We start from the raw sequence: 26,463 nt of genomic DNA on the forward strand, positions 1-26,463 counted from the left end.
CATTGGCAAATTTGAATATATGGCTTTCTATGCCATCATCTAAGTCATTAATAAATATTGTGAATAGTTGAGGCCCCAACACAGGTCCCTGCGGGACACCACTAGTCACTTTGAGTACCTACCCATTATCCCTACTCTCTGTCTCCTGCCGCTCAGCCAGTTTCCTAACCAGGTCAACAATATGCCCTCAATTCCATGGGCTTCGACCTTAGTTAACAGTCTCTCATGTGGGACTTTATCAAATGCCTTCTGGAAGTCCATATAAATAACATCCATAGACATTCCCCTGTCCACTACTTTAGTCACCTCTTCAAAAAATTAAATCAGGTTTGTTAGGCATGACCTACCTTTCACAAATCCCGCTGGCTCTCTCTGATCAACTGAAAATTTTCGAGGTGTTCAGTCACCCTATCGTTAATTATAGACTCCAGCAATTTCCCGACAACAGATGTTAGGCTAACTGGTCTATAATTCCCTGGTTTCCTCTCTCACCATTCTTAAATAGCGGAGTGACATGCGCAATGTTTTAATCTAGAATTCGAGAATCGAAATAACTTTGGAAGATTATAGTTAGGGCATCTGCAATGTGCTCACCTACTTCCTTTAAAACCCTTTGATGGAAACCATCTGACCCTGGGGATTGGTCACTCTTTAGTGGCATTATTTTCTTTATTACTGTTATTTTACTTACCTTAATTTTATTGAGTCCCTGTCCCTGATTTAGTTTCCTTGGGATTACTGGCATGCTAACCTCTTCCTCTACTGTAAATACTGACGCAAAGTAATTATTCAACATGTCTGCCATTTCCTTATTGGGGCTGAAATTCCGTTCCCTACGGGTGAGTACGCGCTGTGTGTACAGGTCTTCCTGTCAAATCTATGAATGGAGATTCCCTGCTCCGATTGGCTCCCCATGGCCCATGTGATCCCAGGGGATGCTGCGAACTAACTGCGCCCCGGGATACGCAAGCACTGCACGCCGGCAGCTGGAGCAGGCACAGCAACGGAATTCAACGCGGGCCCAGAGCATAACGGTAGGCGCGCTTCTTAAGTGCAGGTCGGGGGCTTGCACCCGCGGGAAGCCTCCGACCGGAATTTCTGGGCCAATATTATCATTGACAATATTACCGCTTTCTGTTTATAAGGGGCCAACATTGCTCCTGACTACCCTCCTTTTCCTAATATAATTGTAAAAATTCTTTGTGTTGATTTTGATATCACTTGCAAGTTTCTTTTCATACTCCCTTTTTGTAGCTCTATCTGTTTTGTGACCTTTTGCTGCTCTTTGTATCTTTCCCATTCACCAGGAACTGTGCTAGTTTTTGCATTTTTGTATGCGTTGCCAACCCTCCAGGTAGTAAAAATTAATCTCAAGGACACTGCTGGGAGTGACCCGGGAGAAAAATCATAGGGGCGGTAAAAAAAAAATGCATATTTGAATTTTCTTTGAACACTTTTGCCTATTAGTTATAAAAACATCAGACATGGGGGAAAAGATTGTTTGCCTGACAGGCAAGAATCATCCAATTGGGGTAATGAAGAGTTTGTTCGCTTTCCGATTGGCTGTAGAGAGGTGGTGCGTCATGAGGATGGGCGACCAATGGTGGGAGTGTGGGGGTGGGTGAAGGCGGGAGGTCATGTAGTGCAATCCCCCAGGAATATGTCCAAACAGACATGGCAACCCTAGTCCATCTGAGAAGGCAGGCAGGGTCTCGGTTTAATATCTCATCCAAACGACGGCACCTCTGACAGTGCAGCACTCCCTCAGTACTGCACTGGAGTGTCAGCTGAGATTATGGGCTCAAGTCTCTGGAGTGGGACTTGAACCCACAATCTTCTGACTCAGAGGCAAGAGCGCTACCCACTGAGCCATGGCTGACAATGGCAGATGCAGTTTAACATAAAATGTGATGAGGTACACTTTGGATGTAACAACAACAAATGGGGCTACATTCCAAATGGGGGAGCATTTGGGGGAGGGGGGATAATTGGACAAAGGGAGTTTGGGGTCCAGGAATATAATTCACTTAAAAATATCTTTCATGTGCAAAAAAACTGTCAGAAAGGTTATTGAGATTCTGAGTTTTGTCACAAAAGATTAACCATAAACATTGGGGATTAATAGCTCAGTTCTACAGACCAGTTAATCTAATCTTAACTATTCTGTGCAGTGTTTGGGGCCTCATCTTAGAAATTATACTGCCTTGGAGAAGGTTCAGTGACATCTCAGCCGGATGATACCTGAGATGAAGGGATTACTTATTCAGGACTGTGTTACAGTCCATGGAGGTGAAGAGTTCAGAGGTACAGGTTGTGCCTACAAAACAGCAGTGACTGCACCTTTTTTTTAATTCATTGATGGGATGTGGGCATTGCTGGCTAGGCCTGCATTTAGTGCCCATCCCTAATTGCCCTTGAGAAGATGGTGGTGAGCCGCCTTCTTGAGCTGCTGCAGTCCATATGGCGTAGGTACACCCACAATGCTGTTAGGGAGTTCCAGGATTTTGGCCCAGCGACAGTGAAGGAACGGCGATACAGGTCCAAGTCAGGATGGTGTGTGGCTTGGAGGGGAACTTGTAGGTGGTGATGTTCCCATGCGTCTGCTGCCCTTGTCCTTCTAAGTGGTAGAGGTCGCGGGTTTGGAAGGTGCTGTTGAAGGAGCTTTTGCGAGTTGCTGCAGTGCATCTTGTAGATGGTACACACTGCAGCCACAGTGCGCCGGTGGTGGAGGGAGTGAATGTTCAAGGTGGTGGATGGAGTGCCAATCAAGCGGGCTGCTTTATCCTGAATGGTGTCGAGCTTCTTGAGTGTTGTTGGAGCTGCACTCATCCAGGCAAGTGGAGAGTATTCCATCACACTCCTGACTTGTGCCTTGTAGATGGTGGAAAGGCTTTGGGGAGTCAGAAGGTGAGACACTCGCCGCAGAATTCCCAGCCTCTGGCCTGCTCTTGTAGCCACAGAAGGAGGCCATTCAGCCCATCGTGCCTGTGTCGGCTCTTTCAAAGAACTGTCCAAATGTACTTGAACAATGTACATTTATTAAAAGGACACCCCACTCCTTATGAGGTATCAAGGGAATATGGAGGAAATTGTAGTTACTAAACAAAGTCATTGGCCCAGAAATTCGGGTCTCCACGGGTGAGTACGCACGGGGTACTCAACCGTAGGCCCAATGGAAGTGCCGGTTTCCTGCATGCACTGCGCACGCGCGGGAAACCGGCACTTCCATTCCCCTGAAAGAAGGGGTTCAGAGTTCGAACGCGTGCACAGGAGAGGCTGCGCGTGCGCATCGAACTTTGTTTTTTTTTGCAGGTTTTCCCGGGAGGGTAAGTCTCCAGAAGTTACACATTTAAAAAGCAGGCGTAAGGTCTGCTTTTTACAAGGTAAGTGGTGAATTAATTAAAATTAAAACATTTTTTCCACAGGTTTATTATTTTTAAATACTTTAAAGCAAGGTAAGTTTATTTTTAGCCCCGTTAGAAAATAATTTTTTTTTCAAAAATTTAAATTATTGTTTAAAATAGTTATTTCATGTAATTTATAGTTTATTTAAAAAATGTGATTTAAAAACAAAATTTATTTGAAGATTTAGTGATGTTTTGTAAGAAGAAGGGGCTCGTAGTATTTCTAAGTTTGACAGCACTTCCTGTCAGACTTATGAATGGAGCATTCCCTGCTCCGATTGGCTCTCCATGGCCCACGTGATCCCAGGGGACGCATCGAACTAACTGCGCCCCTGGGATACGCAAGCACTGTGCGCCGGCAGCTGGAGCAGGCCTAGGATCGGAATCCCACGGGGGCCCACAGCTCAACGGCCAGCGTGCAAGGTAAGTGCAGGTCGGAGGCTTGCACCCGCGGGAAGCCCCCGACCCGAATTTCTGGGCCATTAGCAGCTGGCCACTTGGTTTATTGGTTGTGTTTATTCTTAATTCTGAAACTGCCTCTTGTGTCCTGTTGCAGTGTTCTGTAACGTGTGGCGAGGGGATTCAGACCAGGTCCGTCTCCTGCATGTTGCGATCAGGAAGCCAGCTTCCAGACTTTATCTGTTCCTCTCAGACGAAGCCGTCAGTAGCCCAGGCCTGTGTGCGCGATACCTGCCGAGATGTCTTCTCGTGGTATATTGGGGCCTGGGGCTCGGTAAGTGCTACACCAAACATAAAGCGCGGAAACAGGCCATTCGGCCCAACTGATCTCTGCTGCTGTTTATGCTCCACACGAGCCTCCTCCCACCCTACTTCATCTCACCCTATCAACACATCCTTCTATTCCTTTTTCCCTCATGTAGTTACCTAGCTTCCCCTTAAATGAATCTATGCTTTTTGCCTGAACCACTCCTTGTGGTAACGAGTTCCACATTCTAACCACTCTCTGGGTAATGCCGTTTCTCCTGAATTCCCTACTGGATTTATTTGTGACTTTCTTATATTTATGGCCCCTAGTTTTGGACTCTCCATAAGTGGAAACATCTTCTCTACATCTACCCTATTGAACCCCTTCATAATTTTAAAGACCTCTATTAGATCACCCCTGTCATAGAGTCATAACGGCACAGAAGGAGGCCATTCGGCCCATCAAGTCCGTGCGGGCTCTCTGTAGAGCAATCCAGTCAGTCCCATTCCCCCACTCTAGCCCCGTAGCCCTGCAAGCTTATTTCCCTCAAGTGCTGATCCAGTCTCACCTTGAAAACATTGAGTGTCTCCGCTTATCTAGAGAAACAAGCCCCAGTCTGTTCAGCCTTTCCTGATAGTTATAACCTCTCAGTTCTGGTATCAGCCTTGTAAATCTTTGTTGCACCTTCTCCAGTGCCTCTATATTTGGTTCTTAGCTTCCTGAGTCTGCCGATCTTTTTTTTGCTCCCCAGTTTTCTCCTCTGCGGGAGCGGAGGATTCTGTCTGTGTTACAGGTTCGCGGGTATCAGTAACCCTCACGTTCCTCGTCTCCCAAGTGCCCACTAACTGTGGGCCTGGACGATGAGTATTGAACTAAACATCTGCTGAGCTGGATCCTGTGCTCATCCTGCATTTTCTAGTAGACATCACAGTACAGTCATTAGGAGTGGGAGCTATGGCTGATTTACTACACCCCTCCCCATTCCTCCTCTGGCCCAGGGGGTACTGAGGCTAACTGACACCCCCATTGTGATTATCCAACTTAAGCCAGACCAGAGATCAAACATGGTACCATGGCGCTCTTCTGCTGGTCAAGTGGGTAAATGTACCTCCCTGTGTGGCACCGAGGTTCCAGGTTTGATACCCAGTGATTGCTGAGTTCGCTCATCACCTGGGCAGCAGTTGGATGCAGTTGAATGAGAATAGGAACGGGTTTGGCTTAGGCTCACACATGAAGACTGAGCACTTGGGTAGATGCTGGAGAGCAGCTGGGGTCTATGGGACTGACACCCAACAGGAGATGGTGTCTATGGGACTGAAACCCAATGAGAGACGGTTTCTGTGGGACTAAAGCCCAACAGGAGACAGTGTCTGTGGGATTGAGACCCAATGAGAGACGGTGTCTATGGGACTGAAACCCAATGAGAGACGGTGTCTGTGGGACTGAAACCCAATGAGAGACGGTGTCTGTGGGACTGACACCCAACAGGAGACGGTGTCTGTGGGACTGACACCCAACAGGAGACGGTGTCTATGGGACTGAAACCCAACAGGAGACGGTGTCTATGGGACTGAAACCCAATGAGAGACGGTGTCTATGGGACTGAAACCCAATGAGAGACGGTGTCTATGGGACTGAAACCCAATGAGAGACGGTGTCTGTGGGACTGAAACCCAATGAGAGACGGTGTCTGTGGGACTGAAACCCAATGAGAGACGGTGTCTATGGGACTGAAACCCAATGAGAGACGGTGTCTGTGGGACTGAAACCAATGAGAGACGGTGTCTATTGGACTGAAACCCAATGAGAGACGGTGTCTATTGGACTGAAACCCAATGAGAGACGGTGTCTGTGGGACTGAAACCCAATGAGAGACGGTGTCTGTGGGACTGAAACCCAATGAGAGATGGTGTCTGTGGGACTGAAACCCAATGAGAGACGGTGTCTGTGGGACTGAAACCAATGAGAGACGGTGTCTATGGGACTGAAACCCAACAGGAGACGGTGTCTGTGGGACTGAAACCCAACAGGAGACGGTGTCTCTGGGACTGAAACCCAATGAGAGACGGTGTCTGTGGGACTGAAACCCAATGAGAGACGGTGTCTGTGGGACTGAAACCCAATGAGAGACGGTGTCTGTGGGACTGAAACCCAACAGGAGACAGTGTCTATTGGACTGAAACCCAATGAGAGACGGTGTCTGTGGGACTGAAACCCAATGAGAGACGGTGTCTGTGGGACTGAAACCCAATGAGAGACGGTGTCTGTGGGACTGAAACCCAATGAGAGACGGTGTCTGTGGGACTGAAACCCAATGAGAGACGGTGTCTGTGGGACTGAAACCCAACAGGAGACGGTATCTATGGGACTGAAACCCAACAGGAGACGGTGTCTATGGGACTGAAACCCAATGAGAGACGGTGTCTATGGGACTGAAACCCAATGAGACGGTGTCTGTGGGACTGAAACCCAATGAGAGACGGTGTCTGTGGGACTGAAACCCAACAAGAGACGGTGTCTGTGGGACTGAAACCCAACAGGAGACGGTATCTATGGGACTGAAACCCAACAGGAGACGGTGTCTATGGGACTGAAACCCAATGAGAGACGGTGTCTATGGGACTGAAACCCAATGAGAGACGGTGTCTGTGGGACTGAAACCCAACGAGAGACGGTGTCTGTGGGACTGAAACCCAACAGGAGACGGTGTCTGTGGGACTGAAACCCAACAGGAGACGGTGTCTATGGGACTGAAACCCAATGAGAGACGGTGTCTATGGGACTGAAACCCAATGAGAGACGGTGTCTATGGGACTGAAACCCAACAGGAGACGGTGTCTGTGGGACTGAAACCCAACAGGAGACGGTGTCTGTGGGACTGAAGCCCAACAGGAGACGGTGTCTGTGGGACTGAAACCCAACAGGAGATGGTGTCTGTGGGACTGAAACCCAACAAAAGTATATGCCTAGAGAGGAGGAAAGGATAAAATTGGAGAGACAAAAGTGGGATCTTCCTGGTCTGAAATTATCATGGCAACATTGTTTTATTTTAGCTATTTGATTCTTCCTTTAGCAAGCCGCTCAATGTCTCTTGTGTCTTGTTGCAGTGCTCAGTAACGTGCGGTGAGGGGATTCAGACCAGGTCTGTCTTGTGCATGTCCCAGTCGGGTGGCCAGATGCCAGACTTTGCCTGCTCTTCTCAGTTGAAGCCCTCGGCCACCCAGCCTTGTGCCCTCGATACCTGCTCCGACTTTTTCTCTTGGCACATTGGGGCGTGGGGCCTGGTGAGTTTGCAAAATATCTTTCCTTTCTTGGTCCTGGACCAGAGAATCAGACGATTCTTAGCTTAAATGAATATATAATGACTGTATTTTCCTTTGCATAATGAGTTTGAAATGTTGGTCAGCGGATGTACAGAATGGGGAAGGGGGGCACGGATTTCAAAACATTGGAATTTTGGAGCAACGTATTTTATTAACCGGAAAAGGCGACTTTGTTTGTGATGTGGATAAGATGTGACTTTGTTGACATGTACAATGTCACTGAAAAGACAAAGTCAGAAGTTGCTCCCCCGTGAGTTTATCAATGATTAACTGTGCTGCACAGGCCAGGAAAGTCCCAGGATTATTGCCCACTCTGTGCGGAGTTGGTGCATATGCAAAGAGTCTAACGCATGCATCAGGCGTGGGTAAAGGACGCCTCTTATTTGTCCTTACCTAAAATGGTGGCCGGCACTCTTCCAGATTGAAATGTACGCGCGCGCTTCCTGTCCACTATGTTGGGGTCTTAGTTCGAGTAGCGCCTGAAAAACGTCTGCTGTGTGGGCCAATTTCTAGGCCATTGTGGGCAAGATCTTCATTGATGCTGGTGTGTGATAATTGGCAAGGTTCAGCTGCTCCAGAGGTTCATTGTGGAGGATTGACATCAGACCCATAGAGTTTCTTACTGCCAATGCTCCACTTTTAGTAGCAAAGGTGAGGCAGTCAAAGGATTGACTTTCAGTTTGTGTTTGATTCCGTGTTGGGATGCTATGAACTTGAGTCAACGGGTGTCCCGCCAGTTCAGCTCACGGCCTCAATTGGTTGAGCTTTTCCAGTTCTCGGCCAATCCTCAAGAGGACGGAAAGCTAAAAAAAGGCTTGTATTTCTACAGTGCCTTTCACAACTTCAGGACGTCCCAAAGCACTTTAAAGCTAATGAAATACTTTTGGAGTCTAGTCACTGTTGTAATGTAAGAATTGCGGCAGCCAATTTGCGCACAGCAAGCTCCCGCAAAGAGAAATGTGATAATGACCAGATCATCTGTTTTGGTGATAAAAACAGAAAATGCTGGAAATACTCAGCAGGTCAGGCAGCATCTGTGGAGAGAGAAACAGAGTTAACGTTTCAGGTCGATGACCCTTCATCAGAACTGGAAAAAGTTAGAGATGGAACAGATTTTTAAGCAAGTGTAGGGGCAAGGAAAGGGGGAGGGGAGGAAAGAACAAAAGGGAAGGTCTGTGATAGGGTGGAAGGCAGGAGGGATTAAGAGACAAAAGGGATGATGGTGCAAGGCAAAAGGGGATGGTAATGGGACAAGTTAAGAAACAAAAGATGACTCTAGATGAAGTGTAAATGGCAATGGCAGAATGATCGACAGCTGCCATGTGAGAGTCGAGAAAAAAAGATAGGGGCAGAGGTTATGGTCTGAAATTGTTGAACTCGATGTTGAATCCAGAAGGCTGTAAAGTGCCTAATCGAAAGATGAGGTGCTGTTCCTCGAGCTTACGTTGAACTTCATTGGAACGGTATAAGAGGCCGAGGATGGAGAGGTCAGAGTGGGAGTGGAGCGATCATTCTTAACTTGTCCCATTACCATCTCCTTTTGCCTTGCACCATCATCCCATTTGTCTCTTAATCTCTCCCGCCTTCCACCCTATCACAGACCTTCCCTTTTGTTCTTTCCTCCCCCCCCCCTTTCCCTACCCCTACACTTGCTTAAAAACCTGTTTCATCTCCAACTTTTTCCCGTCATCGACCTGAAACGTTAACTTTGTTTCTCTCTCCACAGGTGCTGCCTGACCTGCTGAGTATTTCCAGCATTTTCTGTTTTTATTTTAGATTTCCAGCATCCGCAGTATTTTGCTTTTGTATTACTATTTTAGTGATGTTGGTTGAGGGATAAATATTGGCCAGGACACCAGGGAGAACTCCTCTGCTCCTCTTCCAATAGTGCTGTGGGATCTTTTATTTCCACCTGAGAGAATAGATGGGACCTCAGTTTAAATGGGCTGAAAGGCTTTTTCAATTGGAACCTCTCTTGCAATCTTGTGATGTTTTATTAGGATGAGAGAAAAATCTAATTGTTAAAATGATAAACTGAGAGTTTGGCGATGTGTGGCCCATTGATTCTGTATCTGCAGTGCTCTAAGAGCTGTGACTCGGGCCGTCGGAAACGGCAGGTGATCTGCTATGACCAGGATCGCAATTATCAGGACCCACAGAAGTGCAATCCAAGGATCTATCCACGTGAAATCGAGGATTGCAACACTCAGCCCTGCTATCTGCCACAGGGTGAGTCAATGTTGGCAAGTTACTTCATTTTATTTCCTCTTGTAAGAAGTCACACAACACCAGGTTATAGTCCAACAGCTTTATTTGAAGTCACAAGCTTTTGGAGCGCTGCTCCATCGTTAGGTGAAGTGGAGAGATGCATAAAGACACAGCTTATATAGTCAGAGAATAATGTCAGATGTTTACAGGTAATCTTTCTAACTGCCATTTATCACACCTCGGCAGAGAGATAATCACAGCAATCAAAGGTCTGAATGGTGTCCAAACAGGTCAGTCAGGAAAACATTACATCAAAGAACAATGAGGTGGGGTCACAAGGGGTCAAATGTTGCAGATGCTGGGGTCTGTGTGAAAAACAAAAAAACAGACAAAAAACATTTTTTTTGCTGGAAATGTTTTTTGTCTTTTTTTGTTTTTCACACAGACCCCAGCATCTGCAACATTTGACCCCTTGTGACCCCACCTCATTGTTCTTTGATGTAATGTTTTCCTGACTGACCTGTTTGGACACCATTCAGACCTTTGATTGCTGTGATTATCTCTCTGCCGAGGTGTGATAAATGGCAGTTAGAAAGATTACCTGTAAACATCTGACATTATTCTCTGACTATATAAGCTGTGTCTTTATGCATCTCTCCACTTCACCTGACGAAGGAGCAGCGCTCCGAAAGCTTGTGACTTCAAATAAAGCTGTTGGACTATTACCTGGTGTTGTGTGACTTCTTACATTTGTCCACCCCAGTCCAACTCCGGCATCTCCACACCATTATTTCCTCTTGACAGTTCTGGGTATTGTTCCTCTTTATTCAGCATAAAAACAATCTTATTTTTATTCATTCTCGGGATGTGGGCGTCATGGGCAAGGCCGGCATTTATTGCCATCCCTCGTTACCCTGAGAAGGTGATGGTGGGCCTTCTTGAACCGATGGTAGCGGTTTGATACTGACTACACTGGCAGCTGGAGTCCGGCAGAGGTTGATCAAAATACCATGGCAGTAATCCATAGGAGGAGTCCAGGGACCAATTGGGAGTCCATGTATCAGGTTGCTCTCTAATGTGAAGTATCATTGGAGATCCCCATTTCTGTGGATCCCACCAGCTGCCATTGGGTCTCCATCTACCTGTGAATGCTTGTAGCTGGATTCCATTGCACGTGTTCTTGTGTGGAACATAGGAGGAGGCCATTCAGTTAGATCATGACTGATCTGTATCTTAACTCCATTTACTCGCCTTAATACCCTTACCTAACAAAACTGTATCAATCTCTGTCTTGAAAGCTCGAATTGACCCCCAGCAGCCACAGCCTTTTGAGGGAGAGAGTTCCAGATTTCCACCAACTTTTGTGCGAAGAAGTACTTCCTGGTCTCCTGCCGTTTCTCCGGATTTCCGCCAATCCTTCCCTGGTTACACAGCAGGAGATCGGGGACCACCCCCGTGATATTCTATCCCTCTGGTGGTTAAACTCTACCTCAGCACCAGTTCATTCAACCCCTCCACAGCCTCTAAATTATCAGACTGCTTATCCAACATCCAGTACTGGATGAGCAGAAATATTTTCCAGTTAAATATTGGGAAATTCAAAGCCATTGTCTTCGGTCCCCGCCACAAACTCTGTTCCCTAACCACCGAATCCATCCCTCTCCCTAGCATCTGTCTGAGGCCGAACGAGTCTGTTTGCAAACTTGATGTCATAATTGACCCTGAAATGAGCTTCCGACCACATATCCCGCCATAACTAAGACGGCCTATTTCCACCTCCATAACGTCGCCCGTCTCACCCCTGCCTGAGCTCATCTGCTGCTGAAACCCTCATCCATGCCTTTGTTACCTCTAGACTTGACTATTCCAATGCACTTCTGGCCAGCCTCCCACGCTCTACCCTACGTAAACTTGAGGTCATCCAAAACTCGGCTGCCCGTGTCCTAACTCGCACCAAGTCCCGTTCACCCATCTCCCCTGTGCTCGCTGACCTACTTTGGCTCCCAGTTAAGCAGCGCCTCGATTTCAAATCCCTCCATGGCCTTGCCCCTCCCTATCTCTGCAATCTCCTCCAACCCCACAAACCCCCGCGATATCTGCGCTCTTCTAATTCTGGCCTCTAGAGCATCCCTGATTATAATCACTCAACTATTGGTGGCCAGCCTTCTGTTGCCTAGGGCCTAAGCTCTGGCATTCCCTCCCTAAACCTCTCCGCCTCGCTACCTCTCTTTCCTCCTTTAAGACGCTCCTTAAAACCTACCTCTTTGACCTAATTTCTCCTTATTTGGCTCAGTGTCAAATTCTTTGTCTCATAACTCTCCTGTGAAATGCCTTGGGACGTTTTACTACGTTAAAGGCGCTATACAAATACAAGTTGTTGTTGTTGTAAACCGTCCAGATCGGGAAAGTCCCAGGATTGATCCCTTTGTCTTTGCCCAGTTGTCTGGTCTTGGTCACAGTGCAGCAGTTTGGGTGCAGTGGCCTGGGATTAGGGAAGGATAATTGGCTGGAACTCCTACTCCTGATACAATTGCAAAATTCTGCGGATACTGGAAATCTGAAATAAAATCAGAAAATGCTGGAATTACTCAGGTCAGGCAGCATCTGTGGAGAGAGAAACAGTTTCAGGTCAATGACCTTTCGTCAGAACTGGAAAAAGTTAGAGATGTAACAGATTTTAAGCAAGTGTAGGGGTAGGGGAGAAAAGAACAAAAGGGAAGGTCTGTGATAGGATGGAAGGCGGGAGAGATTAAAAGACAAAAGGGCTGATGGTGCAAGGGAAAAGGAGATGGTCATTCCCATTTACACCTTTTCTAGAGTCATCTTTTGTTTCTTGTCCCATTACCATCTCCTTTTGTCTTGCACCATCATCCCAGTTGTCTTTTAATCTCTCCTGCCTTCCACCCTATCACAGATCTTCCCTTTTAATCTTTCCTCCCCTCCCCCCCTGCATCTGTAGTTGCTTAAAACCTGCTGCATCTTGATTTTTTCCAGTTCTGATGAAAGGTCATCGACCCGAAATGTCAACTCTGTTTCTCTCTCCACAGATGCTGTCTGACCTGCTGAGTATTTTCAGCATTTTCTGCTCCCACTCCTGATGGTGCCTCTGTGTAGATGCTGGATGAGGATGGGATCGGACTTGGCTTTGATACCCTCCAGTGTGGGGTACCCTGCCTGTACTCGCCGTCCAGATTCGTGTATGAATAGGGGCTTTTTCAGTGAGGTACCAGAGATGCTGAGCCCTTCCAGCTGTATCCCTCGAGGGAGTTGGAGTCTGAGTGCTGGGAATATCTCACTTTGACCATTTTGCATGTAAAAATGGGTCTCTGGCTATTTGACCACGGAGCTTAGTCCAGTACTGACCTGATGTCCACACACGTTTCCCAACCAATCCAGTTTCTAGTCAGACATCTGCAAATTGAGCACTTCAGTGCAGCATTGAAGGAGAGCTGCACTGTCAGAGATGCCATCTTTTGGATGAGACGTTAAACCGTGGCCCCATCTGCCTGCTCAGGTGGACGTAAAAGATCCCATGGCACTATTCGAAGAAGAGCAGGGGAGTTATCCTGGCCAATATTTATCCCTCACTCAACATGACTAAAACCTATTATCTAGTCATGATCTCATTGCTGTTTGTGAGAGCTTGCTGTGTGCAGATTGGCTGCTGTGTTTCCCACATTACAACACTACTAAACTTCAAAAAGTACTTCATTGGCTGTGAAGTGTTTTGGGACGTCCTGAGGTTGTGAAAGGCGCTATAGAAATGAAAGCCTTTCTTTTCACTCTCAATCATAGTGTTAATCAGCACAAAACATAAAAAATATCTCGGACATTAAATGATTGCACGAGGCACAAGTAATTATTAGCCTACAGTATACGCAATGTTAACAGCGGATTTATTTCCACTTCAGATACTTTTGATCAAGTTTTGTGTCATTTTAAGTTGAATCCTGTCTTTTTTTTGTTAATTCTATTTCCTTACTCCCCCAGCGGTTCCAAGCTTTCCGGATCCCACGGGATTCGATCCTGATGAAGAGTTAATGACTATCCCGTATACTGGATTTCTTCCATCCTCCGGTGAGTTGCGGCTTTCTGAACTTACTTTACCTTCTCTGTGTGTTGTACAAGTAACAAATGTTTGCATGGAAATAGTGGGCAGCTGATCCAATGGCTGAGCTTCAGTCTAAACCGTACAGACGAGGACGATCCAAAGTTCGATCCCGTTCAGTGGCGGGTTAGCTGACCTCAGTCACGGCGACAGTAGGCACACTACGATTGGTCTTAGTGGCCCTGGGTTATAAAGAGAGAAATTACAAAGGAACACGAGAAGGCCATTTGTTAGATCCGTGTATCTTGATGTTGTGTCCTTCAATAATTAGACAAGAGACTGCAGGGAACAATCAACAGGTGTTTACTGAATTAGGGTTACTCTAGAACTAACTGTACAGATCCCTACTCAGGGTTTATATACAGGTGTGGTCACTGCCGGTACTACAGTATACAGGAGCTGTAAAAAGTAGTTCTCCCCTTAAAGGTACATACATTATACCATTCAGCCCCTCGAGCCTGCTCTGCCATTTAATTATATCATGGCTGATCTGTACCGTAACTCCGTTTACCCACCGTTGATCCATATCCCTTGATACCCTCAACCAAAGAGTAGCACTGGTTGAATCAATGAGAAAGTTTGCCAGTCACATCATACATTTTCTTTCTCTTCCTTTCTCCCATTTAAAAATGCAAAATGGAAGAAGCGAGATGAAATAGGAACAGGAGTAGACCATTCAGCTCCTCCAGCCTGTTCCGCTATTCAATTAGATTCTGGCTGATCTGTATCTCAACTCCATCTACCCGCCTTTACTCCTCATCCCTTGATACCAATGTACCAAGCAGCTGTGGCTCGGTGGGTAGTACACTCGCCTCTGAGTCAGAAGGTTGTGGGTTCAAGTCCCACTCCAAAGATTTGAGCCCACAATCTAGGCTGACACTCCGGTGCAGTACTGAGTGCTTGTGCGCAAATTTGCTGCCACATTTCCTACATTACAACAGTGACTACACTTCAAACGTACTTAATTGGCTGTGAAACACTTGGGGATGTCCTGAGGTTGTGAAAGGCGCTATATAAATGAAAGTTAGTTCTTTTTAAATTTGATTTGTCGACTTTACATCCTAGTAATATTACACATTTTGCAAAGCTGAAAGTGTGTAGTAAAACTGTCCGACAGGACTGGATTTTTAACTTCAGCATGTTGCTACTTGGCGACTGGTTATTTTTTTTCTCCAAATTTCAGAACGATATTCTCCGAACTTCCTGCCGGAACGAACCGAGACGAACCTCCTTCCCGTTCCATCACAACGAAATGAGTGGGACCACTCGAGATTTTACCACTACATTTCCGAATCGGATTCGCCTGCTTCTAGACCAGTCTCTGACCCATCAAGATTCCAGCACAGCAACCAGCAATCACGGCAGGAGCTGATGGTCCCAGAGTCTCGAGATTGTAACGTTGAACCTTACGGCTGCTGTCCAGATGGTTATGCCCCAGCTAGTGGACCAGGAGGGGAGGGTTGTCCTTCGATCCCCTGCTACAAAAGCAGGTAATGGCTAGATCAGCGGGGAACCTTTAATAGCCATTGTCCCCATGGTCTGTGCAATTGCAATGGGTGTTAGCCGTGGCTCAGTGGTAGCAGTCTCGCCTCTGCCTTCTCAGGTGGATGTAAAAGATTCCATGGTACTATTCGAAGAAGAGCAGGGGCGTTCTCCCTGGTGACCTGGCTAATATTTATCCCTCAACGAACATCACTATAAAAAAACAGATTATCTGGTCATTATCACACTGCTGTTTGTGGCACCTGGCTGTGCGCAAATTGGCTGCCGTGTTTCCTACACTTCAAATTAACTTCTTTATCTATAAAGTGCTTTGGGACATCCAGAAGTCGTGAAAGTTGCTATATAAATGCAAATATTTCTTCTTTTGTTTCTTGCCGGACGTTTCACTCCGTCACCTGTGTAAATTGTAACCAGCGAGATCATTACTGTCCCTCTCAGCACCTGGTCATCATGTCCCCAAGTTTAGGCAGTTATCTTTGAGCTACCCTCGACATGTAGCAAGGCTGAAGTCTGTGTCGTAAACAACAAAGCAATGGTAGAATTTCGACTGGTCTTTTACTGGAATGAAAAGCTCATTAAATGAACATGTTGGGGGAAATACCTGACAGTGAAAGGGTAGTGTACGCAGGTCAACAAAGCCTAGGATTGCAAACTCTGGTTTGACGGATTCCTGGAGGTTTCATCACTTGACCGCCTGCCCCCCCATTGGTTGCCCGACACGTCCATCCTCGTGGAGCCCCGCCTTCCCGCAGCCAAATGGAAAGTGAACAGACCCTTCATCATCCTATTGGATAATTCTTGACTGTCAGTCTAACGGCCTTTTTTTTTCCCCCCCATCTCAGATACTTTTATAGCTAGTAAACAAAAGTGTTCAAAGAAAATTTGAATTTTTTACCGCTCCTGTGATTTTTCTCCCAGGTCACTCACAGCAGTGTCCTGGAGATTGTCCTGGGTCACTCACAGCAGTGTCCTGGAGATTGTCCTGGGTCGCTCACAGCAGTGTCCTGGGTCGCTCACAGCAGTGTCCTGGAGATTGTCCTGGGTCACTCACAGCAGTGTCCTGGAGATTGTCCTGGGTCGCTCACAGCAGTGTCCTGGAGATTGTCCTGGGTCGCTCACAGCAGTGTCCTGGAGATTGTCCTGGGTCACTCACAGCAGTGTCCTGGAGATTGTCCTGGGTCGCTCACAGCAGTGTCCTGGAGATTGTCCTGGGTCGCTCACAGCAGTGTCCTGGAGATTGTCCTGGGTCGCTCACAGCAGTGTCCTGGAGATTGTCCTGGGTCGCTCACAGCAGTGTCCTGGAGATTGTCCTGGGTCGCTCACAGCAGTGTCCTGGAGATTGTCCTGGGTCACTCACAGCAGTGTCCTGGAGATTGGTCTTTAATTCCTGGAGACTCCAGGGCAATCCTGGAGGGTGGGCAGCCCTAACGAAGCCTCATGTACTACTTTCTTTCGTGGTTTATGGGCCTAACGGTTGAGTACCATGGAGGCCCTGGGCTGCAGGAAATTTAAAGTTTCAATCCCTGGCCTAGTTACTTTGGGGCTTCGGAATGCTATGATCAACAGGTTTCAGTGTTCAAATGTAAGATTTACAGCGCTAAGAACGGCCCTTTCCAAACCTCCAGGCCCACTCATATCAAAAAGACAAAGTAATCAATAAAGAATAAGTGCCTTGGGGAAGATAACTGAAGGAGATTGACAGGGTAGATGCAGAGAGGTTGTTTCCCCTGGCTGGAGTGTCTAGAACTAGGGGGCATAGTTTCAGGATAAGGGGTAGGCCATTTAAGACTGAGATGAGGAGGAATTTCTTCACTCGGAGGGTTGTGAATCTTTGGAATTCTCTACCCCAAAGGGCTGTGGATATTCAAGGCTGAGATACATAGATTTTTGCACTCTTGGGGAATCAAGGAATATGGAGAGCGGACAGAAAGTGGAGTTGAGGGGCCAGATGGCTTACTCCTGCTCCTATTTCTTATGAGGAGAAATTTCTTCACACAGTTGGTGGTGAATCATTGGAATTCTCTATCCCAGAGGGCTGTGGAGGCTCAGTCATTGAGTATATTCAAGACAGAGATTGATAGATTTTTGAATATTAAGGGAATCAAGGAATATGGGGATAGTGCAGGAAAGTGGAGATAAGGTAGAAGATCAGCCATGATCTTATTGAATGGCGGAGCAGGCTCGAGGGGCCAAATGGCCTACTCCTGTTCCTATTTCTTATGTTCTTACGTTCGCTATTTGTGGTGCAATCGTAAATGCGTTCTTTATACCCGCGTGTATGACTTTGCTGCAAATTGAGGAAGCCTCTGCCTCACCCCTGTTATTGTCTCCCGTGCTGTTTAAATATTAGTCGTCTACTGACAGGGACCCATTTTAAACCAGTTTAATTAGGCTAGTGTTTGGTGTTAATATGTTCTAAATTATGGAATGATATTTTTTGAAATGATCAGGTATGGATGTTGTCCTGATGGAGTGACGTCAGCAAAAGGATATAACCAGGCTGGGTGTTCGAGACATTCAACAGACGATTATTATAACAGAAATGGCCAACAAACCTCTGTAAGTACATCAGTGACTCTTATATGTCATTATAAAATGTTTGAAGAATTGAACAGCAGCAGAAAGCAATGGTAGAATTTGGACTGGCCTTTCACTGGAATGAAAAGCTCATTTAAATGAAAATATCTGGGGCAATATCTCACAATGAGAGAGTTATGTACACATTTCTTTCTTGATACAAATTGTCTCATTTTTATTGTTAAATCTCACCCCCCAGTCCCCCACCCCATTTCTCTTGAATCCTGTGACTATTGCTGGGTACAATTTCACTGACACACCTATCCCTTAAATCTCCCGGATAACTGTTCTTCATGTGTGAGCCGAGACATTGAGTGTCTGTCTGTGGGGGTGGAGATGGGGGAGTGGGGAGCCAGCCCGTCCAAACCTGATCCTGTTCTCATCAGAGGCCCTCCTACATACACCTTCAGGTAGGGTGGGGGGCGGGGGGTCACAGAGTAATGATCAGGACCAGCAACGCTAGCTGATATTACTCCTGGGCTAGAGGGGAAACTGAGGCCAATTGTAGCACCTTCAACATCCATGAACGCAGCACAAAGGATTGAACCCGAGGCCTCCTTGGACTGTCGAGCTCAGTGTTGTTAAATATGTTCACCACTAGGCACACAATGCACCAAGTCCCGTTCACCCATCAACCCTGTGCTCGCTGACCTACATTGACTCCTGGTCCGGCAACACCTCGATTTTAAAATTCTCGTCCTTGTTTTCAAATCCATCTATGACCTCGCCCCTCCCTCTCTCGCTAACCTCCTCTAGCTCTACAACCCTCCGAGATCTCTGCGTTCCTCAAATTCTGGCCTCTTGTGCAATCCCACTCCCTTCGCCCCACCATCGGTGGCCGTGCTTTCAGCTGTCTTGTCCCTAAGCTCTGGAATTCCCTCCCTAAACCGCTTTGCCTCTCCTCCTTTAAACTTACCTCTTTGTCCAAGCGTTTGGTCACCTGCCCTAATATCTCTTTGTGGCTCAGTGTTAAATTTTGTCTAATTCTCCCATGGAGCACCTTGGGACACTTTGCTACATTAAAGGCGCAAAATAAAGTTGTTGTTGTTGTTGTAAGTCAACACGTTGAGGTAAGGAAATTTGGGCGCGGGGGTGGGGGGGAGAAATATTTTGAATTCAACTACTTTATGTACTTAATGTAGGAATCGCGGGTCACTGTTCGGGACAATCCATTAGGTGACTGTCGGAGCTCCATGTTCGGCTGCTGCCATGATGAATCTACCTCTGCACTTGGACCAAATGGAGAAGGCTGCAGGAATGGCCCCCGGCACCGTAAGTGGGATCTTATTCTTTTAGTTACCCGGGGCTGCTTTACAAAATGTGCAGTTGTTTAAAGGTGAGAATCCCTCTACTTCTGTCTCCCCATTCTGTTGCCTCTCGGTGCCCAGTGTGTATTCCAAGCAGATGGGTGACTTGCACCAGGCACCTGCTTATTGCACTCTGAAACCAGTTGCTCGGGGGCATGTGACTGAGCAGATCAGCCCCTCTTTTCTGCAGGAAGCTGCCTGCTTTGTGCTTTGACTGGAGTTGAGGTAGAACATCAGCCATGACCTTACTGAATGGCGGAACAGGCTCAAGGGGCCAAATGGTCTACTCCTATTTCTTATGACTGAAGTGCGGTTGAGATTGAGAACCTCAGTGCGGGGATTGTGTACAAATCAACAAGTCCCAGCTGTAGATTTTTGTATCCAATCACTTCCCTCGCTGATCACACTCACTTTTTGGTGAACATGTTCAGAATGGACCGCAAATCTGTTACAACTTGCATTTATATAGCACCTTTCTTCTTCTTAGGCAGTCATTCAGAACCGAGGATGACTTGCTTCCACACTAAAAATGAGTTCTCAGATGACTGATGAGTCCAATGCAGTCTCTTGTCACAGACGGTGGTTGAAGGGGCAGGTAGGTGGGTGGGGTGCTTGATGTGCGCTCCTTCCGCTGTTTGCACTTGGCTTCCGCTTGCTCCCGGCGAAGAGACTGGAGGTGTTCGGCCTTCCCAGATGCTTCTCCTCCACTTTGTGAAGGCTTGGGCCAGGGATTCCTAGGTGTCGGTGGGGATGTTGCACTTTTTCAAGGAGGCTTTGAGGGCGTCTTTGAAGCGTTTCCTCTGCCCACCTAGGGCTCTCTTGCCGTGTCGGAGCTCTGAGTAGAGCGCTTGTTTTGGGAGTCTCGTATCGGGCATGCGGACGATGTGGCTCGTCCATTGGAGCTGATCGAGCATGGTCAAAGCTTCGATGCTGGGGATGTTGGCCTGAGCGAGAACACCGATGTTGGTGCGCCTATCCTGCCAATGAATTTGCAGGATCTTGCGGAGGCAGCGTTGGTGGTACCTCTCCAGTGCTTTGAGGTGCCTGTTGTACATGGTCCATGTCTCTGAAGTATACAGGAGGGCGGGTATCACTACTGCTCTGTAGACCATGAGCTTGGTGCTAGGTTTGAGGTCCTGGTCTTCAAACGCACTCTTCCTCAGGCGACCGAAGGCTGCACTGGCACACTGAAGGCGGTGTTGGACTTCGTCATCGACGTCTGCCCTTGTTGACAGTCGGCTCCCAAGGTATGAAAAGTGGTCCACGTTATCCAAGGCCTCGTCATGGATTTTGATAATCGGGGAGCAGTAGTGTGTGGCGGGGACAGATTGGTGGAGGACCTTTGTCTTACGGCTGTTTAGTGTAAGGCCTATGTTCTCGTACGCTTTGGTGAAGGTGTTAATGATGGTTTGGGGTTCGGCCTCAGAGTGTGCGCAGACACAAGCAACGTCTGCATACTGTAATTCGATGACAGAGGATGAGACGACCTTGGACCTGGACTGGAGGCGACGGAGGTTGAACAGTTTCCCGTTTGTTCTGTAGATTAGCTCCACTCCAGCGGGGAGCTTACTGAGGGTGAGATGGAGCATTGCAGTCAGGAAGATCGAGATGAGCGTTGGTGCGATGACACAGCCTTGTTTGACCCCTGTCCGTACGTGAATTGGGTCTGTGGTGGATCTGTTGGTCAGGATCACGGCTTGCATGTCGTCGTGAAGCAGGCGGAGGACAGTGACAAACTTTTGAGGGCAGCCGAGTTTGAGGAGGACACTCCATAATCCCTACGGTTGACAGTGTCGAAGGCCTTTGTGAAGTCAAAGAAGGTCATGTAAAGCGGATGGTCCTGTTCTCTGCATTTCTCTTGTAGTTGACGCGCGGTGAAGAGCATGTCCATTGTGCCCCTTAGTGGGCGGAATCCGCATTGCGACTCTGGGAGACGCTTTCAGCCACTGGAAGAAGGTGATTGAGGAGGATTCTTGCAAAGACATTCCCTGTGGCAGACAGCAGGGAAACTCCTCTGTAATTACCGCAATCGGACTTGTCACCTTTCTTGAAAATGGTCACGATTACGGCGTATCTGAGATCCCCTGGCATGCTCTCCCCCTTCCAAATAAGAGAAATGAGTTCATGTATTCGCGCCAATAGTGCTTCTCCGCCATGTTTTAGCGCCTCGGCGGGGATTCCATCTGCTCCTGAGGTCTTGTTGTTCTTCAGTTGTCGGATGGCCTTTTCAACCTCATGCCGGGCTGGGGTTGTGCTGAGGTGGTGGCGGGTAGCATGCTGCGGGATGGAGTTGAGGACACTCGCGTCGAAGACAGGAGCTGACGCCTGCTGGACAGACCACCGCCTAATCCGCTCTGTCATCTCCATCAACGTAGCCCCAAAACAGCGGTGGCAACAGAAGCAATGCCGCAGGAAAATCGATGCTGGAACACTCCGAGACCCTGCTAAGAAAGCCCTATTCAGCCTGCGCCTCACAACCAACCTGACGACTCCCAGTGATTCAGAGACACAGAGTGTCCACAGCGCCTGGTCTGCACTCAAGGCCTCCATAATCAGCACCTGTGAAGAGACGCTCGGTCACTCGACCAGGAAACACCAAGGCTGGTTCGACGAGAACGACCAGGAGATCCAGGAGCTGATAAGCCACAAGCGCAAGGCATTCCTGATCTGGAAACAGCAACAGAACTCGAGAGCAAGTGTGTGCTAGGCCGATGTAGCAGAGCCTAGTCTCATAGCACCTTTAACGTAGTAAAAAGTCCCAAGGTGCTTCACAGGAGCGATTATCTGACAAAAGTATGGCACCGAGCCACATAAGGAGATACTACAAGTGACTAAAAGCTTGGTCAAAGAGGTAGGTTTTAAGGAGTGCCTGAAAGGAGGAAAGGGAGGTAGAAAGGCGGAGAGGTCTAGGGAGGGAATTCCAGAGCTTGGGCCTAGGCAGTTGAAGGCACGGCCGCTAATGGTGAAGCTATTAAAATTGGGGATGCTCAAGAGGCCGGAATTCGAGGAGTGCATAGATCTCGGAGGGTTGTAGGAGGTTACAGAGATAGGGAGGGGTGAGGCCATGGAGGAATTTGAAAACGAGGATGAGAATTTTAAAATCGAGGCATTGCCAGACTGCAAGCCAAAGTAGGTCAGCGAGCAGAGGGGTGATGGGTGAACGGGACTTGGTGAGAGTTAGGGTACGGACAGCAGTGTTTTGGATTAGCTTAAGTTTATGGAGGGAACAACGGGTTTCAGCAGCAGATGAGCTGAAGCAGGGGTGGAGATGGGCGATGTTACAGAGGTGGAAGTAGGCGGTCTTGGTGATGGAGCGGGTATGTGGTTGGAAGCTCATCTCGGGGTCAAACACAGCACCAAGGTTGAATGAGCTCAAGTTTACGAAGCGGTAGACTACGTAATTACCCTCAAATAGCCTTGGTGAAATATCTAACGTTTGCTATGTTACTGGGGTGTGGGGGCTTATTGCAGCTTATCCAGCTATGTGCTTGTTATTGAGCGCCAACGGCCCATGCACAGACTGGACAGTCCGATGGTTCTTCGTCCCAGGCGCCGCGGTCTGTAACCGCTTCTGGTACGGAGGGTGCCACGGGAACAAGAACAACTTCGACACCGAGGAGGAGTGCCTGAGTCGGTGCAAGAGATCGAGCGTCCACAGTGGATCGACCAACACGCCGGGTGAACTACCACACTGGTGGGTACCTCACACAGGACGTCACTCCGAGTCCCATCTGCTGCCCGTGCTTTCTCCGAACAGGGAACCTGTACAACCTCAACCAGAACAACCCATTTACAGGTAGTGCTATTGTTACCAAATTATATGTTAATTAATTGCTGTATCTTTTTTTTTAAACACACACAAACGATGAAGGTTTTTAATAGAGTAAATCAGGAGAGACAAGGGTTGACGGTGAATAGGCAATGGCAAACATTCAAAGACCGCATGGATGAACTACAGAATTTGTTCATCCCAGTTTGGCATAAAAATAAAACAAAAAAGGTGACTCAACCATGGCTAACAAGGGAAATTAGGGATAGCATAAGATCCAAGGAGAGGACGTATAAATTGGCCAGAAAAAGCAGTAAACCTGAGGATTGGAAGCAGTTTAGGATTCAACAGGGGAGAACAAAGGGATTAATTAAGAAGGGGAAAATAGAGTACGAGAGTAAGCTTGCAGGGAACATAAAAACTGACTGTAAAAGCTTTTATAGATATGTGAAGAGAAAAAGATTGGTGAAGTCAAGCATATGTCCCTTGCAGTCAGAATCTGGGGAATTTATAATGGGGAACAAAGAAATGAAAGATCAATTAAATACATATTTTGGTTCTCTCTTCACAAAGGAGGACACAAATAACCTCCCAGAGATGTCGGGGAACATAGGGTCTGATGAAAGGGAGGAACTGAAAGAAATCAGTATTTGTAGGGAAATGGTGTTAGGGAAATTGATGGGATTGAAGGCCGATAAATCCCCAGGGCCTGATAATCTACATCCTAGGGTACTTAAGTAATAGCAGAGCACTTGGAAAACAGTGACAGGATCGGACAAAGTCAACATGGATTTACAAAAGGTAAATCGTGCTTGACTAATCTACTGGAATTTTTTGAGGATGTAACTGGTAAAATAGATAAGGGAGCACCAGTGGATGTGGTGTATTTGGACTTTCAGAAGGCTTTCGATAAGGTCCCGCATAAGAGATTAGCGTGTAAAGTTAAGGCACATGGGATTGGGGGCAAGGTATTGACTTGGGTAGAGAACTGGTTGGCAGACAGAAAGCAAAGAGTTGGAATAAACAGGTCTTTTTCCGAGTGGCAGGCAGTGACTAGTGGGGTACCGTAGGGAACGGTCCTTGGATCCCAGCTATTCACAATATATATTAATGATCTAGACAAGGGAAATAGATGTAATGGCCTAGAAATTCGGGTCGGGGGCTTCCCGCGGGTGCAAGCCCCCGACCTGCACTTACCTTGCGCGCCGGCCATTGAGCTGTGGGCCCCCGTGGAATTTCAATCTGGGGCCTGCTCCAGCTGCCGGCGTGCAGTGCTTGCATATCCCAGGGGCACAGTTAGTTCGATGCGTCCCCTGGGATCACGTGGGCCATGGGGAGCCAATCGGAGCAGGGAATGCTCCATTCATAAGTCTGACAGGAAGACCTGTCAAAACTTAGAAATACTATGGGCCCCATAACATCACTAAATCTTCAAATAAATTTAAAAAACAATAAAAAAAATTTAAATAAACTATAAATTACATGAAATAACTATTTTAAACAATAATTTAAATTTTTGAAAAAAATAATTTTATTTTCTAACAGGGCTAAAAATAAACTTACCTTTCTTTAAAGTATTTAAAAATAATAAACCTGTGGAAAAAATGTTTTAATTTTAATTAATTCACCACTTACCTTGTAAAAAGCAGGCCTTACGCCTGCTTTTTATATGTCTAACTTCTGGAGTCTTACCCTCCCGGGAAAACCTGTAAAAAAAAGAACGAAGTTCGATGCGCATGCATTCGACCTCTGAACCCCTGCTTTCAGGGGAACGGAAGTGCCGGTTTCCCGCGCATGTGCAGTGCATGCAGGAAACCGGCACTTCCATTGGGCTTACTGGTGAGTACCCCGTGCGTACTCACCAATGGAGACCCGAATTTCTGGGCCATTATCTCCAAGTTTGCAGACGACACAAAGCTGGGTGGGCGTGTGTACTGTGAGGAGGATGCCGAGAAACTCCAGTATGATTTGGACAGGTTGGGTGATTGGGCAGAAGCATGGCAGATGCAATATAACGTGGATAAATGCGAGGTTATCCACTTTGGTGGCAAAAACAGGAAGGCAGATTATTACCTGAATGGCAATAGATTGGGAGAAGGGGAAGTGCAACGAAACCTGGGTGTCTTTGTGCACCAGTCGCTGAAGGTAAGCATGCAGGTGCAGCAGGCGGTTAAGAAGGCAAATGGTATGTTGGCCTTTGTAGCGAGAGGGCTTGAGTACAGGAACAAGGATGTCTTGCTGCTATTGTACAGGGCTTTGGTGAGACCACATCTTGAGTATTGTGTGCAGTTTTGGTCGCCTTATCTGAGGAAGAATGTTCTTGCCATGGAAAGAGTTCAGCGAAGATTCACCAGGCTGATACCTGGGATGGTAGGAATGACGTATGAGGAGAGATTGGGTCGATTGGGCTTATACTCGCTGGAGTTTAGAAGAATGAGAGGGGATCTCATTGAAACTTATAAAATTCTGACAGGACTGGACAGACTAGATGCAGAAAGGATGTTCCCGATGGTCGGGGAGTTCAGAACCAGGGGTCACAGTCTAAGGATAAGGGGTAAGCCATTTAGGACAGAAATGAGGAGGAATTTCTTCACCCAGAGAGTGGTGAACCTGTGGAATTCTCTACCACAGAAGGCAGTAGAGGCCAATTCATTAAATATATTCAAGAAGTTGGATATATTTCTTAAGGCTAAAGGGGTCAAGGGGTATGGGGAGAAAGCAGGGACAGGGTACTGAATTTGGAAGATCAGCCATGATCGCATTGAATGGCAGAGCAGGCTTGAGGAGCCGAATGGCCTACTCCTGCTCCTATCTTCTATGTTTCTATGTTTCCAGTGGCAGGAAGATCTGTAACCAGAGGACACAGAATTAAGATCATTGGCAAAAGAACCAGAGGTGACATGAGGGCAAATTTTTTGCACAGCAAGTTACGATGATCTGGAATGCACTGCCTGAAAGGGTGGTGGAAGCAGATTCAATCGTATCTTTCAAAAGGGAATTGCATGTATATTTGAAGGGGGAAAACAAATTGCGGGGCTATGGGGAAAGAGCAGGGGAGTGAGACTAATGGATAGCTCTTTCAAAGAGCCGGCACAGGCATGATGGGCCAAATGGCCGCCTTCTGTGCTGTGAAATTCTATGAATTTGTGCTCGCCAAGTTGCTGGACATCTGTGTTGGGCAGTTGAACACCCTTCTACCCAAGCCCCAAAATTGCGAGGCTGCGCTCCCAATGTGGAGCTTCACTTGACTGGAGCACAGATCAGAAAACCAAGTGCATGACACTGCCCAATTCTCCGATCTGCACTCCCATCAAGCAGCACTTGGCAGCGGGAGCAAAGGCACACAGTTTGGGGATCTGGCGTTCACACTAGGCGTTGCCAAGGCAGATACAGTTAGTTAGATGCAGTGTCAAAACCCTCTATCCGTGGTGTTCACAATTGTTATTTCAACACAAAAGTCAAAGACAGGAGAAGCGCAGGTGGCCAAGGGAAGCTCATCCCTCTGGTATACCAGCTCTCCCAGCCTGGTGCATAGCCATGTTCTGACTGCCCTGAACC

General features: G+C 47.3%; 1 protein-coding gene across 1 annotated transcript in view; it reads left to right on the forward strand.

Moving 5' to 3' along the window:
- Positions 1-26,463, forward strand: part of paplna (papilin a, proteoglycan-like sulfated glycoprotein) — a 216,004-nt gene that overhangs the window by 167,295 nt on the left and 22,246 nt on the right. Inside the window, exons 13-20 of the mRNA XM_086002352.1 lie at positions 3,961-4,137; positions 7,218-7,394; positions 9,512-9,662; positions 13,632-13,718; positions 14,933-15,239; positions 17,703-17,811; positions 18,972-19,101; positions 22,608-22,932. Coding sequence (XP_085858478.1) covers positions 3,961-4,137; positions 7,218-7,394; positions 9,512-9,662; positions 13,632-13,718; positions 14,933-15,239; positions 17,703-17,811; positions 18,972-19,101; positions 22,608-22,932 — 1,463 coding nt within the window. The remainder of the gene's footprint in view (positions 1-3,960; positions 4,138-7,217; positions 7,395-9,511; positions 9,663-13,631; positions 13,719-14,932; positions 15,240-17,702; positions 17,812-18,971; positions 19,102-22,607; positions 22,933-26,463) is intronic.

Source organism: Somniosus microcephalus, chromosome 12 (assembly GCF_052327205.1).
Source record: "Somniosus microcephalus isolate GS21.2 chromosome 12, FLI_Smic_1.0, whole genome shotgun sequence".
Classification (NCBI taxonomy): domain Eukaryota; kingdom Metazoa; phylum Chordata; class Chondrichthyes; order Squaliformes; family Somniosidae; genus Somniosus; species Somniosus microcephalus.